General features: G+C 44.4%; 1 protein-coding gene across 4 annotated transcripts in view; it reads right to left on the bottom strand.

The window, feature by feature from the left end:
* Positions 1-261: 261 nt before the first annotated feature.
* LOC311134991 (AMP deaminase 3-like) overlaps positions 262-20,313 on the bottom strand; it is a 32,427-nt gene continuing 12,375 nt past the window's right edge. For 2 of the 4 annotated variants that reach the window (XM_084168787.1, XM_084168790.1), the window contains 14 exons: positions 13,107-13,332; positions 12,741-12,924; positions 12,381-12,546; positions 11,905-12,124; positions 11,674-11,803; positions 11,340-11,534; positions 10,939-11,070; positions 10,699-10,862; positions 10,085-10,211; positions 9,592-9,755; positions 5,854-5,974; positions 3,238-3,411; positions 2,873-2,983; positions 262-2,587 (listed from right to left, as the gene is read on the bottom strand). In XM_084168787.1, the coding sequence (XP_084024913.1) occupies positions 2,411-2,587; positions 2,873-2,983; positions 3,238-3,411; positions 5,854-5,974; positions 9,592-9,755; positions 10,085-10,211; positions 10,699-10,862; positions 10,939-11,070; positions 11,340-11,534; positions 11,674-11,803; positions 11,905-12,124; positions 12,381-12,546; positions 12,741-12,924; positions 13,107-13,332 (2,291 nt within the window). In that variant the 3' untranslated portion in view covers positions 262-2,410. The remainder of the gene's footprint in view (positions 2,588-2,872; positions 2,984-3,237; positions 3,412-5,853; positions 5,975-9,591; positions 9,756-10,084; positions 10,212-10,698; positions 10,863-10,938; positions 11,071-11,339; positions 11,535-11,673; positions 11,804-11,904; positions 12,125-12,380; positions 12,547-12,740; positions 12,925-13,106; positions 13,333-20,313) is intronic. The other 2 variants (XM_084168788.1, XM_084168789.1) reach the window with 1 other exon arrangement.

Raw genomic sequence — 20,313 nt, 5'->3', positions numbered from 1 at the left:
AACTCTTTTTTGGTTACTACATGATTCCATGTGTGTTATTTCATAGTTTTGATGTCTTCACTATTATTCTACAATGTAGAAAATAGTAAAAATAAAGAAGAACCCTTGAATGAGTAGGTGTTCTAAAACTTTTGACCGGTAGTGTATGTCTTTTGTCTTATTTTATTACACGTTGTCAACCTCTGGTGGTTGTCAGTCTCATATTTGACCAACTTTGTGTTTCAGGTGCATTTGTTACAATATTTTACACAAACAGACGCCTACTGTAAGTAACACTTTATTGTCATATGCAAATACATTTCCCCATCATACACGTACAGTTGAGTGACATTTATGCTGCATTGAGACAATGAACAATTTCTAGGGTGAACGTTGCCTTATTTTGTCACATGATTACAGTTCACCTTTGTCAAGTGCTTTTTGTCAGTGATATGATGACCACATAACAGAAGCATTCAAAACTATAGAAAGTCTGTAGTTAACCTCTTACCTAACTTGTATAATAAAAACACCACTCGCTCTCATACACAGCTACAAACTTAGTAACAGTGCATCAAAATGTATGGCTATCCTTTAAATTCGAGTCCCTTCACCTGATATAACACAATAATATCCCTTCTACCATTATGTACTGTATTTCAAATAGAAAGGCCAGAACAACACAAAATGTCTATGCTCTCGGATTGGTTTTCATTCTGGCATGAGAGCTCCTGTATTGGCACAGTTGGTAGTAGTTGTTGAACAGGACATGGGATAACTATGGCAGTGTACAGGCAGTGTCCCTCTGTTGGCTTTCATGTTCAACTACAAAACAGTTTTTTCGAGGTAGGGATAAAGTTCTGCTTTATTAAAGGCCATATAAAAAACGCATGCAAACAAGAGTCAAAAGAGGACATGGGTACTACGTGATTTGCCTAGGTGATTTGCCTAGTGTGTTGCTGTTAGCTTGGCTTGATGTGGTGTGGCTTACATAGTACGGTCTCATTCATTTAGCATGGTGCCTTTATTCTCTCAGTATTACCATAGCCCAGTAACAGTAGGATCTTTCCACCAATTCGGTGCCTTTTGAGAAATGTAACTTGCTATAAAATATATATATGTGTTTGGTTTCTCCTAATTTTAACATTCTGTCATAAAGAGCACACATTCAACTGAATAAAAAACATGTTTTCCCATCTCAAGAGGTTAAATACAAAAATGACTATAGTAAGTGCCAAATAAAGTAACCGGGTTGACCGTAACCGGGTTGACCGTAACCGGGTTGACCGTAACCGGGTTGACTGTAACCGGGTTGACCATAGCAGGGTTGACGATTTCATCTTAAATCAGCCATAAATCCCCTTGTGAGAGGGGGAATGGAAGCTTGTTGTGTACAACAGGGAGGGCCAATTAAATGCAAGCTTCTATATGTCTATCTATGGATAACAGGGTTGACGTTATGCTCGACCTGCTCTGTTTTTTTGCCACTAAACACCAGCAAATGGCCAAGAAGAGTAGAACCAGCTCACCTGCTTTTAGACTATGATTTGACAATTAGATGTTCAATGTTTCTTTTGAAAAAACTACTTAAAAAGGAATAGTTTCAATATATTAAAACAGAATTTCAGTTCACGTAACATGGTTGACGTTAAAATGAGGGACAGACGTAAATAAATCACTAATCAGATTAAATGAATAATCATTTTCAGAAATGACTTTGTCAAAGCAACAAAATAACTAGGGCTTTACCATGATGGTGAAAACCTGTGAGACATTTTGGGGGTTAAATGGGTTGAATCTTATAAATAATAATAAATTAATAAATTGGTCATTTAGCAGACGCTCTTATCCAGAGCGACTTACAGGAGCAATTAGGGTTAAGTGCCTTGCTCAAGGGCACATCGACAGATTTTTCACCTAGTCGGCTCGGGGATTAGAACCAGCGACCTTTCGGTTACTGGTACAACGCTCTTAACCACTAAGCTACCTGCCGCCCCATCTTCCTAGAAGTCACAGAAGGTGCACGTAGGGACATGTCAAAATGCTGAGTTTGGCACTTTAGCATGTCTTCGTTCATGTAAAAAATCTGATTTGAATTCTCCATGGGCACTTTTATTTAATATAACAGGTTTTTACATTTCAATATTGGTGCACAATTTCTACTTCAAATATCAAAGGGATGCAGAAGGCACTCATTTCATGGAACGACCCAGTACAGAATTTGGCTGTGGTCTAGAGCTGAAATAGAGACCAGAGGTCACATTAATGTCCTAACCCAAACCATACAGTGCTGTCTCAGATACTATCTTTTCATATTGACCTTTCCAGCACGGTTCCATCAACTACTGTGCAGTGAATGTGTAACCACTGACCAGGCAAGCACTGTACAGCTCAGCTTGGTGAAGCCTGGCTCAGCTCGGTAGAGCTGTGGTCACTCTACATCTGTGCCGCTGGCCTCGGTCTTCACGGCTTCCACCAGGAAGCTGAGCTCATTGCACAGAGTCTCGTGGCGGTAGGCCATGCGGATCTGAGCCACGTTGGTCCGTCTGATGTCATTCCCCTCCGGCCCGTCCTGCAGGTAGTTGGGCCCCAGGAAGTGCTTCTTTTCCTGGCAGGAGTAAAGGGAGGAGTAAAGGGGGATTTGTGTCACATCTGTGACACAGCACACTGAGGCATAATCAGGAGTTACATGAGGAGGTGGTCGGGATGGCTACATAAATCACTTATGAGGTGAAGTCATGGTGAGTTCTCCTGAACTGTCGGCATGAGCGTAATTTAAGGAGGGTGAAGACATCTGTCAAAGTCAGCAGGCCAGACACTACTAGTGTTTACCACAACACAACAATTTATCAAGCAGTTCTATTTACCAAGTATTTTCTATTGTTTACTGTACCTGGTGAGACAGACCACTCTGCAGCACACTGTTCCTGGCAATCTCACATGTGTCACAGGTGCTGAGCTTCCACAGCTGGGCTGCAATGGCATACTCCTCCATTAAGGCCTCCTGCAGCATGGACAAACAGACGGGTGAGTTTCCCCAAAGCTTCTTTGCTAGCATGCTACTTTATTTCACGCACAGAAGATTGACCGTCAAACATTGATTTTTACAATTGTTACTCTCTTGCGGCTAGGTTGGATAGATATAAAGCATTATGGTGATAGCTTCATCTTGCCTTCTGGTGGGCTAGTTGTAATTTCTGCCACATTGCTTACACCTATCCAATCCTTTTAGATCTATCTACTGAAGTGCCCAGTGACCTTGGTGTAGTGGAACTGCATGGGGTCGTCAGTGGACAGGGACACACACAGGCCCTTCTGGAGGAACTCCTTGAGAGGGTTTTTGGAGTACTCCAGGAACAGGCTGTTGTTGCTCAAAGGAGACATGGCGATGGGGACCTGGGCCAGGTAATACAGGTACTGCAGCACAGGACTCTGGGGAAGGAGAGAGATGGAGAGATGTCAACACTCCCTTTGTCTTGACCATGACCCATGTCCAGGGCCATGACCGATCAGTTCCCTCTCTAACTGCCCACCTAATTTGGGCAAGTGCTGGCTCGGCGGTCTGCTGCATCTTCTTGATGAAATGGCATCACTGCTAAAAGGTCAGCTTCACTGTCAAGTTCCAGAGAAAGCTTTCTCAAACCTCATTCTTTGATTGTGCAATTATAGGTCTTGATTGTCTGACCCACCCTTAACATAACAGTCTGGTATGATAAAGAATTCAATAGACAGATCCCAGATAAATATGATTACTTCAAGATTTGGATGATCAATCGTGCAAATATTCTGACTGTAGACTCAAAGTTTGCAAAAGCACGTACAGTACCAGTCAAAAGTTTGGACACACCTACTCATTCCAGGGTTTTTCTTTATTTTTACTATTTTCTACATTGTAGAATAATAGTGAAGACATCGAAACTATGAAATAACACATACGGAATCACGTGAGAATGCTATTCATTGACTACAGCTCAGCGTTCAACACCATAATGCCCTCAAAGCTCATCACTAAGCTAAGGACCCTGGGACTAAACACCTCCCTCTGCAACTGGATCCTGGACTTCCTGACGGGCCGCCCCCAAAGTGGTAAGGGTAGGTAACAACACATCTGCCACACTGATCCTCAGCACGGGGGCCTCTCAGGTGTGCGTGCTCAATCCCCTCCTGTACTCCCTGTTCACCCATGACTGCATGGCCAGGCACGGCTCCAACACCATCATTAAGTTTGCCGACGACACAACAGTGGTAGGCCTGATCACCGGCAACGATGAGACAGCCTATAGGGAGGAGGTCAGAGACCTGGCCGTGTGGTGCCAGGATAACAACCTCTCCCTCAACGTGATCAAGACAAAGGAGATGATTGTGGACTACAGGGGAAAAAAAGGAGGACTGAGCACGCCCCCATTCTCATCGACGGGGCTGTAGTGGAACCGGTTGAGAGCTTCAAGTTCCTTGGTGTCCACATCACCAACAAACTATCATGGTCCAAACACACCAAGACAGTCGTGAAGAGGACACGACAAACCTTATTCCCCCTCAGGAGACTGAAAATATTTGGCGTGGGTCCTCAGATCCTCAAAAAGTTCTACAGCTCCACCATCGAAAGCATCCTGACTGGTTGCATCACCGCCTGGTATGGCAACTGCTCGGCCTCAGACCGCAAGGCACTACAGAGGGTAGTGCGTACGGCCCAGTACATCACTGGGGCCAAGCTTCCTGCCATCCAGGACCTCTATACCAGGCGGTGTCAGAGGAAGGCCCTAAAAATTGTCAAAGACTCCAGCCACCCTAGTCATAGACTGTTCTCTCTGCTACCACACGGCAAGCGGTACCGTAGCGCCAATTCTAGGTCCAAAAGGCTTCTTAACAGCTTCTATCCCCAAGCCACAAGACTCCTGAACAGCTAATCATTGCGACTGCACTTGAAGAAACTTTCAAAGTTCTTGAAATGTTCTGTATTGACTGACCTTCATGTCTTAAAGTAATGATGGACTGTCGTTTCTCTTTGCTTATTTGAGCTGTTCTTGACATAATATGGACTTGGTCTTTTACCAAATAGGGCTATATTCTGTATACCCCCCCCCCCCCCCCACCTTGTCACAACACAACTGATTGGCTCAAACGCAATAAGAAGGAAAGAAATTCCACAAATTAACTTTTAAGAAGGCACACCTGTTAATTGAAATGCATTCCATGTGACTATCTCATGAAGCTGGTTGAGAGAATGCCAAGAGTGTGCAAAGCTGTCATCAAGGCAAAGGGAGGCTATTTGAAGCATCTCAAATATATAAAATATATTTTGATTTGTTTAACACTTTTTTGTTTACTACATGATTCCATATGTGTTATTTCATAGTTTTGATGTCTTCACTATTATTCTACAATGTAAAAATAAAGAAAAACCCTTGAATAAGTAGGTTTGTCCAAACTTTTGACTGGTAGTGTAGATCTGTCTGCAAAGACGCAGGTTTTTGGTGTACTCGTTTCCACTGTAACTAGAAATGTAGCTGAGTAAGCAACTGATTTGTCATGTCATCCCAGACATTGGGAACTGAACAGGATGGAGCTGCATTGATCAATAATGTCCTTTTGACACACAGATCCTGATGAAATGTGGAATAACTCAGTTCTCAGTAAGTGGGTGGTCTGACTTTGTGGGTTAAAAAAAGTTTCTATAGAAAGCAAGCAAGCAAATTTGGCAGTTTTGGAGATTTGAAATGGATTAGAACAGAAGGGAAAGGCTTCCATTCCCACTGAAAGCTGTGGCTCAGCACAGTGTTCAAAGATTATAATCCCTGTTACATGTAATCCGTTACTACCCAATCTTGGCCATTTCATAGGTAATGATTAGAGGTCAGAGTTGAGGTGTCGGACCTTCTTCAGATTGAGGCCGTGGGAGATGTTGTCGGCCGTGAGGAAGGCAGAGACCAGGTGGGTGATGGACCCGGCCTCGCCACAGTGGGGCCGGAACTGGAAAGTATTGAGGCCTCGTTCCCTGAGGGGAAAAAAACAGTGACGCGTCACATTACATAAAGACGAAGAAGACATACAGTTGAAGTCGGAAGTTTACATACACCTTAGCCAAATACATTTAAACTCAGTTTTTCACAATTCCTGACATTTAATCCTAGTAAAAATTCCATGTTTTAGGTCAGTTAGGATCACCACTTTATTTTAAGAATGTGAAATGTCAGAATAATAGTAGAGAGAGATTTATTTCAGCTTTTATTTCGTTCATCACATTCCCAGTGGGTCAGAAGTTTACATACACTCAATTACTATTTGGTAGCATTGCCTTTTAATTGTTTAACTTGGGTCAAATGTTTCGGGTAGCCTTCCACAAGCTTCCCACAATAAGTTGGGTGAATTTTGGCCGATTCCTCCTGACAGAGCTTGTGTAACTGAGTCGGGTTTGTAGGCCTCCTTGCTCGCACATGCTTTTTCAGTTCTGCCCACACATTTTCTATAGGATTGAGGTCAGGGCTTTGTGATGGCCACTCCAATACCTTGACTTTGTTGTCCTTAAGCCATTTTGCCACAACTTTGGAAGTATGCTTGGGGTCATTGTCCATTTAGAAGACCCATTTGCGACCAAGCTTTAACTTCCTGACTGATGTCTTGAGATGTTGCTTCAATATATCCACATAATTTTCCTTCCTCATGATGTCATCTATTTTGTGAAGTGCAAAGCACCCCCACAGCATGATGCTGCCACCCCCGTACTTCACGGTTGGGATGGTGTTCTTAGGCTTGCAAGCCTTCCCCTTTTTCCTCCAAACATAACGATGGTCATTATGGCCAAACAGTTCTATTTTTGTTTCATTAGACCAGAGGACATTTCTCCAAAAAGTACGATCTTTGTCCCCATGTGCAGTTGCAAACCGTAGTCTTTGGCTGTTTTGGAGCAGTGGCTTCTTCCTTGCTGAGCGGCCTTTCAGGTTATGTCGATATAGGACTCATTTTACTGTAGATACTTTTGTACCTGTTTCCTCCAGCATCTTCACAAGGTCCTTTGCTGCTGTTCTGGGATTGATTTGCACTTTACGCACCAAAGTACGTTCATCTCTAGGAGACAGAACGCATCTCCTTCCTGGGCGGTATGACGGCTGCGTTGTCCCATGGTGTTTATACTTGCGTACTATTGATTGTACAGATGAACGTGGTACCTTCAGGCGTTTGGAAATTGCTCCCAAGGATGAACCAGACTTGTGGAGGTCTACAATTTTTGGCTGATTTCTTTGGATTTTCCCATGATGTCAAGCAAAGAGGCACTGAGATTGAGATTGAAGGTAGGCCTTGAAATACATCCACAGGTACACCTCCAATTGACTCAAATGATGTCAATTAGCCTATCAGAAGCTTCTAAAGCCATGACGGGGCGGCAGGTAGCTTAGTGGTTAAGAGCGTTGTGCCAGTAACCGAAATGTCGCTGGTTCTAATTCCCGAGCTGACTAGGTGAAAAATCTGTCGATGTGCCCTTGAGCAAGGCACTTAACCCTAATTGCTCCTGTAAGTCGCTCTGGATAAGAGCGTCTGCTAAATGACTAAAATGTAAATGTAAATGTAAAATACATCATTTTCTGGAATTTAAAGTTTAAAGGCACAGTCAACTTAGTGTATGTAAACTTCTGACCCACTAGAATTGTGATACAGTGAATCATAAGTGAAATAATCTCTGTAAACAATTGTTGGAAAAATTAGTTGTGTCATGCATGAAGTAGATGTCCTAACCGACTTGCCAAAACTATAGTTTGTTAACAGGAAATTTGTGGAGTGGTTGAAAAACGACTTTTAATGACTCCAACCTAAGTGTATGTAAACTTCCGACTTCAACTGTATTTCTGTAACAGTAGGACAAATATATATGTTCAGTGCCTTGCAAAAGTATTCATCCCCCTTGGCGTTTTTCCTATTTTGTTGCATTACAACCTGTAATTTAAATTGATTTTTATTTGGATTTCATGTAATGGACATACACAAAATAGTCCAAATTGGTGAAGTGAAATGAAAAATAACATCTAATTTCTAAAAAATAAATTACGGAAAAGTGGTGCGTGCATATCTATTCACCCCCTTTGCTATTAAGCCCCTAAATAAGATCTGGTGCAACCAATTACCTTCAGAAGTCACATAATTAGTTAAATAAAGTCCACATTCTTGTGCAATCTAAGTGTAACATGATCTCAGTATATATACACCTGTTCTGAAAGGCCCCAGAGTCTGCAACACCACTAAGCAAGGAGCACCACCAAGCAAGCGGCACCATGAAGACCAAGGAGCTCTCCAAACAGGTCAGGGACAAAGTTCTGGAGAAGTACAGATCAGGGTTGGGTTATAAAACAATATCAGAAACTTTGAAAATCCCACGGAGCACCATTAAATCCATTATTAACAAATGGAAAGAATATGGCACCACAACAAACCTGCCAAGAGAGGGCCGCCCACCAAAACTCATGGACCGGGCAAGGAGAGCATTAATCAAAGAGGCAACAAAGAGACCAAAGATAACCCAGAAGGAGCTGCAAAGCTCCACAGCGGAGATTGGAGTATCTGTCCATAGGACCACTTTAAGCCATACACTCCACAGAGCTGGCCTTTACGGAAGAGTGGCCAGAAAAAAGCCATTGCTTAAAGAAAAAAATAAGCAAACACGTTTGGTGTTCGCCAAAAGGCAAGTGGGAGACTCCCCAAACATATGGAAAAGGTGCTCTGGTCAGATGAGACTAAAATTGGCCATCAAGGAAAACGCTATGTCTGGCGCAAACCCAACACCTCTCATCACCCCGAGAACACCATCCCCACAGTGAAGCATGGTGGTGGCAGCATCATGCTGTGGGAATGTTTTTCATCGGCAGGGACTGGAAAACTGGTCAGAATTGAAGGAATGTTGGATGGCGCTAAGTACAGGGAAATTGTTGAGGGAAACCTGTTTCAGTCTTCCAGAGATTTGCGACTGGGACGGAGGTTCACCTTCCAGCAGGACAATGACCCTAAGCATACTGCTAAAGCAACACTCGAGTGGTTTAAGGGGAAACCTTTAAATGTCTTGGAATGGCCTAGTCAAAGCCCAGACCTTAATCCAATTGAGAATCTGTGGTATGACTTAAAGATTGCTGTACACAAGCGGAACCAATCCAACTTGAAGGAGCTGGAGCAGTTTTGCCTTGAAGAATGGGCAGTGGCTAAATCCCAGTGGCTAGATGTGCCAAGCTTATAGAGACATACCCCAAGAGACTTGCAGCTGTAATTGCTGCAAAAGGTGGCTCTACAAAGTATTGACTTTGGGGGGGTGAATAGTTATGCACGCTCAAGTTTTCTGTTTTTTTTGTCTTATTTCTTGTTTGTTTCACAATAAAACATATTTTGCATCTTCAAAGTGGTAGGCATGTTGTGTAAATCAAATGATACAAACCCCCCAAAAATCTATTTTTATTCCAGGTTGTAAGGCAACAAATTAGGAAAAATGCCAAGGAGGGTGAATACTTTCGCAAGCCACTGTATTATACCATATATTGCTGAGTCTACCTTTAATCATAGCAGTAGGCTACACATAGGAATACTATCAGTACAATACATGTTTTCTTGACACCCTGGTCAGGAGCAGTGACTTACTTCCTCAGGTTGTTGAGCACCATGATGTTGGCGTACATGTAGAAGAGGTAGTAACTGTAGGGCGGGTTTTCGCCTGAGGTCCACTCCTCAGGTTTGGGGCTCTTGTAGGAGAACATGTGGTCGCTGTGCTTGGACTCATCATCCACACTGTCGAACCCAGTCACCTACAGGACGGGAGGTGTGGATCTGAGCATGTGCCATAGCTGGTGCGTGGTAGACATTCTGGCACAAAATGGTTGCCATGCATGATGCTAGACCCAGGAGGGTGCTACCCATTGGTGGTAGTGGTGGAAATAGTGAGTTACTCTCATACAATGTATGATGCTTTGAGACCCAGGGGACTGTATAAATGCAATCTACTGTATAAATGCAATCTAATATCAACATTTTGATGATTATGATGAATGTAAATTATAGCTCTTTCACCAATATTTATGACTTGTAGAATCAGTCTGATAAAGTTGAGCCACCCTGCTGTGTTGTAAATACGCACATATTTCAAGAAAACATGCATCTCCTTGTTCTTTTGTGGATTGACTGTAGCCTTGAACAGTGGGAGGAAAATATTTTCCAGCAGCTTGGCGTAGTTCTGTATTATGTTCTTCGACTTGAAAATGTCACTGCAAGACAAAATGATACATTTGTGAAATGAATATCTTTCGACAGACATGTCATTTGCTTGATCACTGTAACACTGATGATGGATTCAGTTCAACTATTGATTGATTTGATAATAACGTTGACCACTGCCTTTATTTGTACAAGTAGCAGCACCATTCCTACTAGCCTTTTGTGTATCTTATACGCCTACCATTGATTGGTATGTGCAAACAAGAGCTGGTAATCAACGGGGTCAAAGTTAAATAACAGCCATTGAAAAGGGACCATCACCCTGGTTTACAATGTAAATGTCACATTTTACACCTGTCCACTGCCATGGAACAATTACAAGTAGTGTAGTCTTACAAAGACCATTATGGTTTAAGCGTTATAGTGTCACTAGTCTTAAAATCAGCAATGATGAGAGCAGCATTCCCTTTATCTTCATTTTCTCCAGCTTCTGTGCCAGGTTTGGACTTGTATAATTAATCTCTCTGTGGCACTTACTAGATCCTGGGCACCTGGATGATCCAGCGCATGTTGGGGGAGTGCACCTTGTGCTGGATGAACCATGAAGCCAGGCTTTCCCATTCGTCAGGGGAGCGGCCGTAGATGGACATACGGGGCTCTGCGTGCTGGTACTTACTCTCCTCCAGCTCATGGGCCACTTCCTGTTATAGAGGAAGTGAATAGCAGGACGTTAGAGATGGCCATGATAGTGAAGTTGTGCATAAGTTGATGCTATACCTTGATGATGCGTGCAAAGTATTCCCCTTTGATGTAGTTGTCTGTTTTCAGGTAAATCTCTCGGAGTTCACTGGCTCCCACTGGGTTGTACTTGGAGTTGAACTTGTCAAAGCGGTGGAATGTTTGCCTTCCCTAAGAGAGTAAACACCATCCTCAAAGACACTGCTGCCAAGTTACATGGAACCTACTGCCAAACTGCAACTGTTTATAGACTTAATTCTGAATATTCATATGTGCATTATAAAGGTGCTATAAACTGCTAATGAACAGTTTAATCGTGACACAGACTAGGTGTTTTAAATGTGTTAAATTGATGTAGCCTATAAACAGTAATAACCTAAATATACTGTCCAATATTATTTAAAGCATTAGAACATTAAGTATTTTGGGAACATTCTTACAGCGTGCACGTCCAGGGAGTCCACAGTGAGGTCATAGGGGTCCATGGCCAGGGTGTCAAACACTTGTTTCAAGGTGATCTTTTGGCCCCCCTTCTCCAGCACCACTCGGTCCGCCTCGGTCTTGTAGGTGGTCTGGATGAACTTCAGCAGGTGCTTTTGGTTCATGCAAGCTGCTGCGTGGATGTGAGTGTCTACCTGCGTGTATGAGGTGACATAAGCCGGACAAAATGTGTCAGCTTGTTCTAAAGCACAGCTTGAGTCAGTGAAATGTAATCATGGGAGTTTTTCAACCCTATTTATTTGTATTACATCTTAGATTCTATAGATCACCAACCTTCCTGACGTTATAGAAGTCTCTGTGAGGTACACGTTTCAGCTCCTTCAGCTCAGCCATCTCATTCAACATCTCATGCAGATAGAACTTGGAGGCCATGAAATTCAGTCGTCTGTGGCAGTAGGTTTTCCTGTGAGAAGAATGATATTAGATGATATTACTAACACCGTAATAGAGGGGTCATTGGGAATTGGGCAGCAGTCAGTGTGATGTGGGCGGAGGGGTGCTCACGTCGGCCCGTCGGCGATCATGGCGAGGACATGGCTGAGGTCGATGGCGAAGGTCTCCTGGTCGGGGTAGGGCAGGCTGTGGGGCTGCTGCTTCTTCAGGGCCTCTGCGTCGTTGTACACATACACGATACCGTCCTTCATCTGCAATGCGTAGTTCAGGTCGTCAGGGATGCCCTCCGTAGTGTACGGGTCCTCCCCCTCTCGAGGGCAGGGGCACATGTCTGCAGAGGACAGGATTAGATAGGTGGACAGAAGGAAGAGTGAAGTGAGAGGAAACGACAGAAGAAAATTCTGAGTACGAGTGTCTCGAGTGCAGTTACTTTTCCTTTGGGTCCTTTTCAAAAGCTTGAGCTCAGAAATAATCAAGGCAAAGCTGTTTCTAGTGCACTTTGACACAAAGTCCTACACTGTAGGACTTGTTTGATTGATGAGCAGGTATGTGGTTGATTCCCGGATGTGTACAGTGTGATTCTCTACCTGGCAAGATCTCCTCCTCCACGTTCCACTTCTGGTTCTCAGCGCTGCGGAGGAACTGGGCGGTGGTCCTGGGGAAGCGGTGGTAGGCCAGCCTGGAGTACTTCTCCCTGATAAACAGGGCTTTAATCAGGGTCTTGGCTGCCTGCTCATAGTCCTCCACTGTGATCTGGGAAAAACATGTGTTGACAAGACCATAGGCAGTACGCTGTCATTAGAAATGGCAACTGCTAGAAGTATTGGTTACAAGCTAGCCCATGCCTTGAGAGAACGTTTCAGTCATTGCATGTAGTATGAAATGACATGATTTGAGATGTGATTAAATTCAATCATATAAATATATTATTGTATAATGTCCCTTACCCCTGCACAATAATCTCCGCTAATGGTGACCCTCTGGAACTCTAAGGAGTTCTCTGGGATACAGGGGGCGCCAGGGGAGAGCAGAGGAGTGACCACAGACAAAGCCCACTCTGGACTGATGTTGAGGGAACTGGGAAACGGCTGACCTACTGACTGGGAACGCTTCATTTTGAAACTCTTCTTCCTGGAGAGACCAACATCATACAAGTGGAGAATGCGGTCACTAGGCCCACTCCTTTTTAACTCAATGACATTCAAGTCACTTGAGGAAAATTATCCTCACAGACAAAAAGTCTACAATTGAATTTCAGTTAATTTGACTTGAACTGACAATTAGACCCCATTAATTGATATGTGCCCTTTGACCTCTTAGTGCTCTCCTCAGAGTACTGCTCGGTGATCTCCTTGAGCATCTCTCGCTCCCGGACCTGGTTCATGCCGATGGGACAGTCCTCGGACACTGTGTACATGGACAGGGCATCCTTGGTGTCCTCCTCCTTCAGCGCCGAGGCGTACACCTTCTCTGCCAGCAGACGCACTGACTCATCCACCTCGCTCAGCGAGACCTTGAGGAACTGACGCGGCATCTCTACTGACACAGAGGAACACACAGGAGCTTTTATTATGCAGGATTTATCAAGTATTCTGTATACATAAAATATACTGTCCTTTTTTAGGTTTAAGACACGTGGTTGTGACATATGCTCAATGTCCTTAAAATTGAGTGATAAAATGACTTAAAAATGAAGACTCTTGGTATGATTATTATATATCTTGTTGATGACAGTCATATTTTCACTCTTTTGGTTCAAGCACATGAACTAATACTGCTGTTACGGAAATCAAAACATCTTAGGATAGGCAGTAAATACAAATATTGCATGCTGAATCTGAGACAATGGTGTACTGGGGACACGTGTCCTTGTCTTCTATGTGCCTTCATTTACTGCCAGCGTCATAATCATGTTACAGTAAACACAACTATTCACCAACTAGGTCAGCCAGAGACAGTGTCACCATTGCACTCCTGGGTCGTAGGTCACTCATTGAGCATGAAGAGGAAAATTGTTCACCCACCCAGCCTCTCTGTGTCCAATTATCTGTCTCAGTGACTATATACATTTTGTTTATAAAGCATTTTAGAAAATGGCATTGATAATGTATTTAAAGGTCCAATGCAGCTGTTTGTATATCAACATCAAAACATTTCTGGGTAACAATTGTGTACCTTACTGTAATAGTTTTCCATAAAAATTGACAAAACAATGATTGCTTCTTAGCAAAAAACTATTTTTCAAGCAAGAATTTTGCTAGGACTGTCGGTGTTCTGAGTGGGGAGGGGAAAACTTAAAACTAGCTGTTATTGGCAGAGAGGTTTGGAACTTTTTGTTATTGGTCTATTAACCAGTTCACCGCCTGGTGATGTCACCAGGCAAGCTGAAACTCCCGCCCATGCAAACCGGCTGATTAGAAGGTCCTGTGTGGATTGGATTTTAAACCAACAACTATCAGGAAATAACACTGATAAAAAAAAATCACACTTTTACAGTGTTAGTTTCATCAGCTATTGTACAATATCATACAAAACAGGAAAAACATACACTACATGGGCAAAAGTATTTGGACAACCCTAAAAATGTGTGTTTTGGCTATTTCAGCCACACCCCTTGCTGACAGGTGTATAAAATGGAACACACAGCCATGCAATCTCCATAGACAAACATTGTCAGTAGAATGACCGTACTGAAGAGCTCAGTGACTTTCAACGTGGCACCGTCATAGGATGCCACCTTTCCAACAAGTCAGTTCGTCAGATTTCTGCCCTGCTAGAGCTTCCCCAGTCAACTGTAAGTGCTGTTATTATGAAGTGGAAATGTCTAGAAGCAACAACGGCTCAGCCGCGAAGTGGTAGACCACACAAGCTCACAGAACGGAACCGCCGAGTGCTGAAGCACATAGCGCATAAAAATCATCTGTCCTCGGTTGCAACACTCACTACCGAGTTCCAAACTGCCTCTGGAAGCAACGTCAGCACAATAACTGTTCGTCGGGAGCTTCATGAAATGGGTTTCCATGTCCGAGCAGCCGAACACAAGCCTAAGATCACCATGCGCAATGCCAAGCGTCGACTGGAGTGGTGTAAAGCTCGCCACCATTGGACTCTGGAGCAGTGGAAACGCGTTCTCTGGAGTGATGAATCACGCTTCACCATCTGGCAGTCCGACGGACGAATCTGGGTTTGGCAGATGCCAGGAGAACGCTACTGTCACGTGCGTTAAGAGATGGGTCGGACCAAGGTGCAGCGTGAAAGGCGTACATGTTTATTTAACTAATAAACACACGACACAGTAACCAAAATAACAAACTTAACCGTGACGGTCCAAAGGGCTAACACACAAGCCTAAACAGGAACACAACAAGATCCCACAACACAGGCAGGAAAACTGGCTGCCTAAGTATGATCCCCAATCAGAGACAACGAGCGACAGCTGCCTCTGATTGGGAACCACACCCGGCCAAACATAGAAATACAATCCTAGAATATTCACACCCTGACCAAACTAGCTAGAGTTCTATAGGCCAGGGCGTGACAGTACCCCCCCCAAAGGTGCAGACTCCGGCCGCACAAATCTGACTGAATAGGGGAGGGTCCGGGTGGGCTTCCAGCCTCGGTGGCGGCTCCGGCTCCGGAGTGGAGCCGCTGACCGGAGCTGGCTTGGGCACCGGTGGGGCGGACTGCTCTGGCTCCAGAGTGGAGCCGCTGACCGGAGCTGGATCAGGCACCGGTGGATCGGACTGCTCTGGCGACGCGCACCACTGGGTTGGTGCGAGGAGCAGGAATAGGCCAGGCCGGACTGGCGACGCGCACCACTGGCTTGGTGCGAGGAGCAGGAACAGGCCGGGCCGGACTGGGAACATGCACCACCGGCTTGGTGCGAGGAGCAGGAACAAGCTGGGCCGGACTGGGAACACGCACCACTGGCTTGGTGCGAGGAGCAGGAACAGGCCGGACTGGGAACACGCACCACTGGCTTGGTGCGAGGAGCAGGAACAGGCCGGGCCGGACTGGGAACACGCACCACTGGCTTGGTGCGAGGAGCAGGAACAGGCCGGGCCGGACTGGGAACACGCACCACTGGCTTGGTGCGGGGAGCAGGTACGGGGCGTACCGGATTTGGAACCGGCGCTGGAGGTCTATGACTGTCTCCGTCCTTTACACTCCGCGCCCCATCCTCCTCCAGTGAGGACTCCTCCTTGAGCCCCCATGAGTGCAGTGGTCGGGCTCCTCTCTGTCGCTCCCCGACCACCCTTTTAGCCCCCCCCCCAAATGTTCTTGGGGCTGTCTCTCCTTCTCCACCCTGATCCCTTTCAGGGCCTCCATCTGCCTTGCCAGATCCTCTCTTATCTCCCGCCAAGTCCATACTCTCTGCTCCTCCTGGGCACGCTGCTTGGTCCATTGGTGGTGGGATCTTGTGTCACGTGCGTTAAGAGACGGGTCGGACCAAGGTGCAGTGTGAAAGGCGTACATGTTTATTTAACTAATAAACACACGACACAGTAACCAAAATAACAAACTTAACCGTGACGGTCCAAAGGGCTAACACACAAGCCTAAACAGGAACACAACAAGATCCCACAACACAGGCAGGAAAACTGGCTGCCTAAGTATGATCCCCAATCAGAGACAACGAGCGACAGCTGCCTCTGATTGGGAACCACACCCGGCCAAACATAGAAATACAAACCTAGAATATTCACACCCTGACCAAACTAGCTAGAGTTCTATAGGCCAGGGCGTGACAGCTACCTGCCCGAATGCATAGTGCCAACTGTAAAGTTTGGTGGAGGAGGAATAATGGTCTGGGGCTGTTTTTCATGGTTCGGGCTAGGCCCCTTAGTTCCAGTAAAGGGAAGTCAACGCTACAGCATACAATGACATTCTAGACGATTCTGTGCTTCCAACTTTGTGGCAACAGTTTGGGGAAGGCCCTTTCCTGTTTCAGCATGACAATGCCCCGGTGCGCAAAGCGAGGTCCATACAGAACTAGTTTGTCGAGATCGGTGTGGAAGAACTTGACAGCCTGCACAGAGCCCTGACCTCAACCCCATCGAACACCTTTAGGATAAATTGGCACGCCTACTGCGATCCTAATCGCCCAACATCAGTGCCCAACCTCACTAATGCTCTTGTGGCTGAATAGAAGCAAGTCCCCGCAGCAATGTTCCAACATTGTTATAGCAGCAAAGGGGGGACCAACTCCATATTAGGTACATTATTTTATACTAAAACAATTGCTCAGAGAAATATATATTTCTACAAGTAATTTTAAAAAATCTAAAAAAGATACTGTAGGTGTCAATATTATTGGCTTCCATAAAGATTCTTATAAATAAAAGAATCATAATTGATCTCAGTTTAAGGAACTGCATTGTGGCCTTCCATGGCTTCCTGTTTCACTGGGGTATAAAACATTTGGGTAAAAGTCCTCCGTCCTCTCTCCCTCGTCCTGTCTCCTCCGTGACCCAGAAACCGATAAGTGGTGTGTAATTTTGTTAGTAGGCAAACGGAAGAGTGTCCTCCCCTCCTTGATAGCAACCTTTCATCGAGAATACTTATGTGTATACTATCACGGAAGAGTTTTGAAATCTGCCACACCCCCTTTGAATCAGCATTTGTTTTGTCAGAGGAGAAAAACATGCACACGTTTTATGTATAAAATGTCTGGCACAACTAACTTAATTTGTTTTGATCACTTTATACATTTATTTTGGGATCCATCCCGTAAACGTAATTTGCCTAATGACGTGCAAGTGGAGAAGGACCGTCTCATTGCAAGCAAACGCATTTCCATCCACGTTCACTCTCCTCGCCGACTCTCCTTTGACCTTTTTCAAAAGGAGGTGAGAGAGCACAGAGGAGAGAGGACGCAGGAGGTGAGGAAATCTATTTGATAAAAGGCCTTTGTCATCCATCACCATGGGAAAAGGCAAAGAACTCACAAACGAAAAGAAACAAATGGTTGTTGACCTTCATAAAACAGGCAATGGGTACAAATAATAGCAGAAAAAACAAATATACCACTATTAGGGCAACAATTAAGAAGTTTAGAACCATTGGAACAATGGTCAACTTGCCTGGTATTGGACACCATTCCCTGGTATTGGACAATAAAAGCCTTTATTGAGAGTAACCAACCAATGTAAATGCCTGGAATTTGCTAAACGTCATTGGCACTTGGATTGGAACTGGGTGTTATGGTCAGATGAGACGAAAATAGTCAAAAGAAGAATGGATATGCAGGAAAGAACCTCATACAGTGAGGGAAACAAGTATTTGATCCCCTGCTGATTTTGTACGTTTGCCCACTGACAAAGAAATGATCAGTCTATAATTTTAATGATAGGTTTATTTGAACTGTGAGAGACAGAATAACAACAAAAAAATCCAGAAAAACGCATGTCAAAAATGTTATAAATTGATTTGCATTTTAATGAGGGAAATAAGTATTTGACCCCCTCTCAATCAGAAAGATTTCTGGCTCCCAGGTATCTTTTATACAGGTAACGAGCTGAGATTAGGAGCACACTCTTAAAGGGAGTGCTCCTAATCTCAGCTTGTTACCTGTATAATATAATAATAATATGCCATTTAGCAGACGCTTTTATCCAAAGCGACTTACAGTCATGTGTGCATACATTTTTACGTATGGGAGGTCCCGGGGATCGAACCCACTACCCTGGCGTTACAAGCGCCATGCTCTACCACTTGAGCTACAAAAGACACCTGTCCACAGAAGCAATCAATCAATCAGATTCCAAACTCTCCACCATGGCCAAGACCAAAGAGCTCTCCAAAGATGTCAGGGATAAGATTGTAGACCTACACAAGGCTGGAATGGGCTACAAGACCATCGCCAAGCAGCTTGGTGAGAAGGTGACAACATTCGCAAATGGAAGAAATACAAAATAACTGTCAATCTCCCTCGGCCTGGGGCTCCATGCAAGATCTCACCTCGTGGAGTTGCAATGATCATGAGAATGGTGAGGAATCAGCCCAGAACTACACGGGAGGATCTTGTCAATGATCTCAAGGCAGCTGGGACCATAGTCACCAAGAAAACAATTGGTAACACACTACGCCGTGAAGGACTGAAATCCTGCAGCGCCCGCAAGGTCCCCCTGCTCAAGAAAGCACATATACAGGGCCGTCTGAAGTGTACCAATGAACATCTGAATGATTCAGAGGAGAACTGGGTGAAAGTGTTGTGGTCAGATGAGACCAAAATGGAGCTCTTTGGCATCAACTCAACTCGCCTTGTTTAGAGGAGGAGGAATGCTGCCTATGACCCCAAGAACACCATCCCCACCGTCAAATATGGAGGTGGAAACATTATGCTTTGGGGGTGTTTTTCTGCTAAGGGGACAGGACAACTTCACCTCATCAAAGGGACGATGGACGGGGCCATGTACCGTCAAATCTTGGGTGAGAACCTCCGTCCCTCTGCCAGGGCATTGAAAATGGGTCGTGGATGGGTATTCCAGCATGACAATGACCCAAAACACACGGCCAAGGCAACAAAGGAGTGGCTCAAGAAGAAGGACATTAAGGTCCTGGAGTGGCCTAGCCAGTCTCCAGACCTTAATCCCATAGAAAATCTGTGGAGGGAGCTGAATGTTCGAGTTTCCAAACGTCAGCTTCAAAACCTTAATGACTTGGAGAAGATCTGCAAAGAGGAGTGGGACAAAATCCCTCCTGTGATGTGTGCAAACCTGGTGGCCAACTACAAGAAACGTCTGACCTCTGTGATTGCCAACAAGGGTTTTGCCACCAAGTACTAAGTCATGTTTTGCAGAGGGGTCAAATACGTTTTTCCCTCATTAAAATGCAAATCAATTCATAACATTTTTGACATGTGTTTTTCTGGATTTTTTTGTTGTTATTCTGTCTCTCACTGTTCAAATAAACCTACCATTAAAATTATACTGATCATTTCTTTGTCAGTGGGCAAACGTACAAAATCAGCAGGGGATCAAATACTTTTTTCCCTCACTGTACCTACTGTAAAATATGGCGGTGGATCTTTGATGTTATAGTGCTGTTTTGCTTCCACTGTTCCTGAGGCCCTTGTTAAGGTCAATGGCATCATGAACTCTACCGTGTACCAGGGCATTTTTGCCAAAAACCTGGTTGCCTCTACCAGAAGGCTGAAATTTGGCCGCAATTGGATCTTCCAGCAAGAAAATAACCCCAAGCACAAATCAAAATCCACAAAGAAATGGTTAATTGACCACAAAATCAACATTTTGAAATGGCCATCTAAGTCTCCGGACTTGAACCCCATTGAAAACCATTTATTATTATTATTATTATTATATTATTATTATTATTATATTATTGAAAACCTGTGGTTTGAATTGAAGAGGGCAGTCCATAAGCGCATACAGAAGGATATCAAGGATCTGGAAAGTTCTGTATGGAGGAATGTTCTAAGATCCCTCCAAATGTGTTCTCCGATCTCATAAAACGTTTTAGAAAAAGGCTCAGTGCCGTTATCCTCACAAGGGGAGGGTG

This window comes from Coregonus lavaretus, assembly GCF_964263955.1.
Source record: "Coregonus lavaretus genome assembly, chromosome: 9".
Lineage (NCBI taxonomy): Eukaryota > Metazoa > Chordata > Actinopteri > Salmoniformes > Salmonidae > Coregonus > Coregonus lavaretus.
This window is presented reverse-complemented; position numbering and strand designations above follow the sequence as displayed.